Source organism: Rhipicephalus microplus, chromosome 2 (assembly GCF_043290135.1).
Source record: "Rhipicephalus microplus isolate Deutch F79 chromosome 2, USDA_Rmic, whole genome shotgun sequence".
Taxonomy (NCBI): domain Eukaryota; kingdom Metazoa; phylum Arthropoda; class Arachnida; order Ixodida; family Ixodidae; genus Rhipicephalus; species Rhipicephalus microplus.
This window is the reverse complement of record NC_134701.1, coordinates 189535381-189539832: the sequence shown is the minus strand read 5'-3', so window position 1 is coordinate 189539832 and position 4452 is coordinate 189535381. Positions and strand designations below refer to the sequence as shown.

Below are 4452 nucleotides of genomic sequence, written 5' to 3'. Positions count from 1 at the left end.
CTGCAAATCAAAATAGATATGTGCGAACAACATAAGAAAAGATGCAGGTGGAAAATTTTGCAAGAAGTTTCTCATAAAATTCGAAGCGCCGACAAGGATGCCTAGGTCAGTTATTCGTACAGCTGCATGTGAACGGCATCGAACTATCAAAACATAAATTGTCATACCGCCCAGCACTTCTCCGCGCACAGTGTAATTTTGCAACCACTAAACTCTCCTAGAGCTTTTTAATTAATTTTTTTTTTGTTATTGACCTCCGCCAGGCATTTCTTCAATCACATCTCTGAAAATATTTATCAACTGTAAGAAAGTAAAATTATTTATAAACTTGCTGACGTCTTGCACATAAGACTGCAATGTCATTTCTTTTTAAAAGAAACTGAAACCTAAGATTTCCTCATGAATGTTATGCAGCGAATGCTTTATGTTAACACAGGTTCTTAGAGTGAACAAGTTCTGTTCAACATTGTGTGTTTAATATCACAAAGCTCATGTGAGAAAAAAAGATTAAGATCTGAGCCAAAGTGCTATGATAAAAAGGTGTGCATCGACCACAGCATATAATGCTAATTTACTTCAAGGAATGTATTTTAGCCACTAGATGAACAATTGTGAAAAAGCACATGAGCAGAAAACAGTCTACGTCAAGATTCATAGCTAATACACAGCATGCAGAGATGATAGGCAGGATAGCATTTACAGGAAAAGTTTTCTAAAAACATCATCATCATGAGCTAGACCAGTGGTTCTCAAATGGGGGTTTGCGGCGAAGCCATTTCCCAGATACGCGACGCCCTCACGTGCTTTTTCTACATTTTTTTTTATTATTTTATATATGTAACTCTGTTTAGGAGCGACTGTGCCACGTATTGATGAACTGCTGAAAATGAAGGGGCACGTTTGATGTTTTTGGTAGCAATAAAAGGCAATTGTTTCACGCTCCAGTTGTGTTAATTTACCTATGCACCCCCTTTCCCCCTTCCAAGAGGTCCCCATCACTTCAACCAGTCCACAAGGGGCCCCCGACACAACTGAGAACCATCGAAGCTAGACTATGCCCAGTGCAGGGCAGGGACTATGTTTCTCCTGCTAACCCAGTCTTGAGCTTGCTGTGATCACATCATACCCACAAGCGTCTTAATCTCATAAGCCCAACTAACTTTCTGCCTCCTCCTCATGCACATGCGTTCTCTTGAAATGCAGCCTGTTACTTTTAAACATAAACTGTGTGCATTAGAATTAAGTTTTCTTGTTAGCCATGCCTGAAACAAAACTCTTTTTGTATGGTGTGTATAGTATGCCATAGACACTAGCTTGTGCTAGCAAGCTGTCAAGAAGTGCTTGTGTGACAGTGACACACTCAAGAAATTTCTGCTACTCCCGATGTAGCCCCTTATACAAGGAGGAATGAAGGCACCACTTCCATGTGAATTTACATGCCTCGTAATAGTTGTTATGCAAAAGTCTTTGACGAATATCCTAAAAGCACGTGTATTTAGGTAAAAGAATAAATCTGCGATGACTTCATAGACGTCACTGGATTGGAAGTGTCAAGAGAGAGAGAGGAAACTTTATTAGAACTTGGCCGGCAGCTTGGTCTTGGTGGCCTCAGATGGCGGCGCTGAGTCCCTGAACTTTTTTTTTGGGGGGGGGGGGGGGGGGGTGGCATTGTTTAGCAGGGATAGTTAAAATCCTCAGAATGGCTAAATACCATATACATTTTGTTTAAACGCGTCACTTACCTGTTCGAAATGCTCCCCTTGCTTGAGAATTCTGAAGTTGTAGCTGCTTTGCAGAAAAAGTCCAATTGGTACTCTCCAAGATGGTGAAGCTTCCTGTAAATGAAAAAAATTAGTGACACGATACTCGCTGATGCAGGATTTGACTGCAGGCACATGTATATTTTCATTTCGTGGCTGTCTTGGCAGCGGCTGTGATGAGCTTCGGCCTCGACGGCGCGAACGACTCTGTTTAGGCATTGCAGATTAAAAATTTTGTGGCACCATCTCGCAGTCTCATGCGGCGTTTTGCTTTCTTTTTTGTTCTTTTGCCATCTCCACTTTTGCTTTCATCTTGAACTGTGTTTGTTCTCTACCTTCAGTCCTTTAGTCATGCTTTCAATTCTTCAGGAAGACTCATAGCTCAATTGAATGCTTTCCACACTTTTACTCTATTCAAGATCCTGCAGGCATTTCGAAAGCCTAGCTCACCTCTGCCCAGTGGTTCTTGTCTTGAGGCAAAAACGAAGCCATGGGCCTTGTGTCCAGACCTGGCAGTGGCGCTGGGCAGGCTATCTGCTTCTCTGGAGGGCTGCAGCTCGCCATTTTGTGTGGGCCTGTAAGGCTGTACGAGACAAAAACAAATTCAGTCAGGTGTGTAAACTATGCATTTGCATTGTAAAGTTGCATACATTTGCTGCTAGTAAGTCGGTCAATCCTAGCCAGTTCTCTTTCCCACTCACATCTGCCTGTGTAGTTAATCATCTTATCAATGCTTGTTATGATTATGTATGTAGCTAACACTTGCAAATACATTGCTCATGAAGCTCTACGTTGACAAACCCATGCCTAGTACATCTGGCGTCATTGGCTAGGGCTGGCATGACTCACTGTTGTCTTGCACTGATCCAGCACATATAGGGAAACAAAAATTCAGTAGGCTGAACGCAACAGATATTGGCAAGGACATGTTGGTAATATTTTGCATGGTGTCACGCATAGTCACTTAGTGTGGACATGCCTGCACCCAGAAATGCTTAGCACACAAACATGCCAGATCTCGCATGTCCATGTCTTAGCAGTGTTTTGACTCGGTATACCAGCTTTTACCTTTCTGCTCATGTGCTGGAGACTGCAGCAGATTGACAAATCACTGCCACACAAAGATTTGACACATGTCAAAACACACAGATTGACACTTGTTAAAATTCCACTTGTTTAATGACATTTGCACAAGCATTGTGACCTTACAGGTAGTTAATGTTCCTTTTCAATGTTGTGAATGGATCTACAACGTACCTGAACTGCAGAGTAACATACTGCAGTGGCATGTAGCGTGACAGCGGCACCAGGTAGCTGAACGTAGGCCCAGACCTCAGGACACACTGTAGAGTGTTGCAGTACTCCTGGCCAAGTGTCACATTGAGTTCAAGCAGTCGAAGTGACTGAACGACTGTGTGACCCCCTGGATCAGAATATATGCACACAGTACAGATTACTGACATTTTAGCATTAGAAAATAGAAACACTACTGCAAAAGTATACAGAAGGAATATAATGCACAGCTATTATTATTATTATTATTATTATTATTATTATTATTATTATTATTATTATTATTATTATTATTATTATTATTATTATTATTTCGAGAAAAGCTGCCCATGTGATATTTTAGCTTTAAGAACCTTACTGAAGAATAGTATTGTCACATGTTGCCTATGGAATCCTCCTACTAACATTGCAATTGCAAATACATTGCTCATGAAGCTCTACCTTGACCAACCTATGCCTAGTACATCTGGCGTCATTAGCTAGGGTTAGATAAATCTCCTTAGATAAATCTGCCCTTTGTAGCCAAATGTAAATGACACAGCTCACACGATAGAAGTTTAGATTCCACCACCAATACATTTACTAATATCCAGTAACAGTTTGCTACATTTATGTTTACGAAATACACCAGCTTAGCTTAAAAAATGTGAAATATAACTGTCTCTTTCGTGTGCAGCTGTGCCCAGCAGCCTGAAGCATTCACCACAAGTGTCTCATCTGTGTGCGTGCAGATACTTTTCGCATCCTGTGACACTTTCATGATGTGGGACAAAAATAAAGTGTGTGCACAAAGCCTGAAGAGAATTGACGACAGTCTGCAGTTAACGTTGGAGACTGCACTCATAGTGTTTTCAATTGCAATGTCCAGTGTTATTGAATGTCTGTACTTATATGAAGTTGATGCTGGAATCAATGAAACAACTGCAACCGCAATGGTTGAAGATTTTTTTAAAACTGTCTCCTATACCCTAACAATGCTATGATTGCTGCCACTAAAGACAATGTTCCTTGATTGCCCAAAACAATGAAAATGTCACTAGGAATGGCTACCCCACAATATGCACGTCACTGAAGTCCTAGCATTATTTGTGAAACCGAATCGCAACGCTGGTGCAAGGTTGTCGTACTGTTGAAATTGTTTCTTTATGTGTATCAAGTGTTTTCTTTAGGGAAGCATTGGTGCATTTTCCAGCTAAATAATAACCATTATGTGTAATATTTGTTAGAAAGCAAAGAAACTTGACAGGAAGCCAAGGATAGCTCACTGAGTGATGAAACAGATAATGTAATGTTGATAGACAGAAAGGCAGCAGCGTAAATTCCAGATCACAGGCAGATGATATTATTGATTTGAAGACGATTACCTCACATGGTGCCAGAATAAATATGCCACTAGAGC

General features: G+C 40.8%; 1 protein-coding gene across 4 annotated transcripts in view; it reads right to left on the bottom strand.

Annotated features, from left to right (window-relative positions):
• LOC119169632 (uncharacterized) overlaps positions 1-4452 on the bottom strand; it is a 128213-nt gene that overhangs the window by 4606 nt on the left and 119155 nt on the right. For all 4 annotated transcript variants that reach the window (XM_075887165.1, XM_075887167.1, XM_075887166.1 and 1 more), the window contains exons 23-25: positions 3018-3183; positions 2211-2343; positions 1743-1835 (exon numbers count right to left, since the gene is read on the bottom strand). In XM_075887165.1, coding sequence (XP_075743280.1) covers positions 1743-1835; positions 2211-2343; positions 3018-3183 — 392 coding nt within the window. The remainder of the gene's footprint in view (positions 1-1742; positions 1836-2210; positions 2344-3017; positions 3184-4452) is intronic.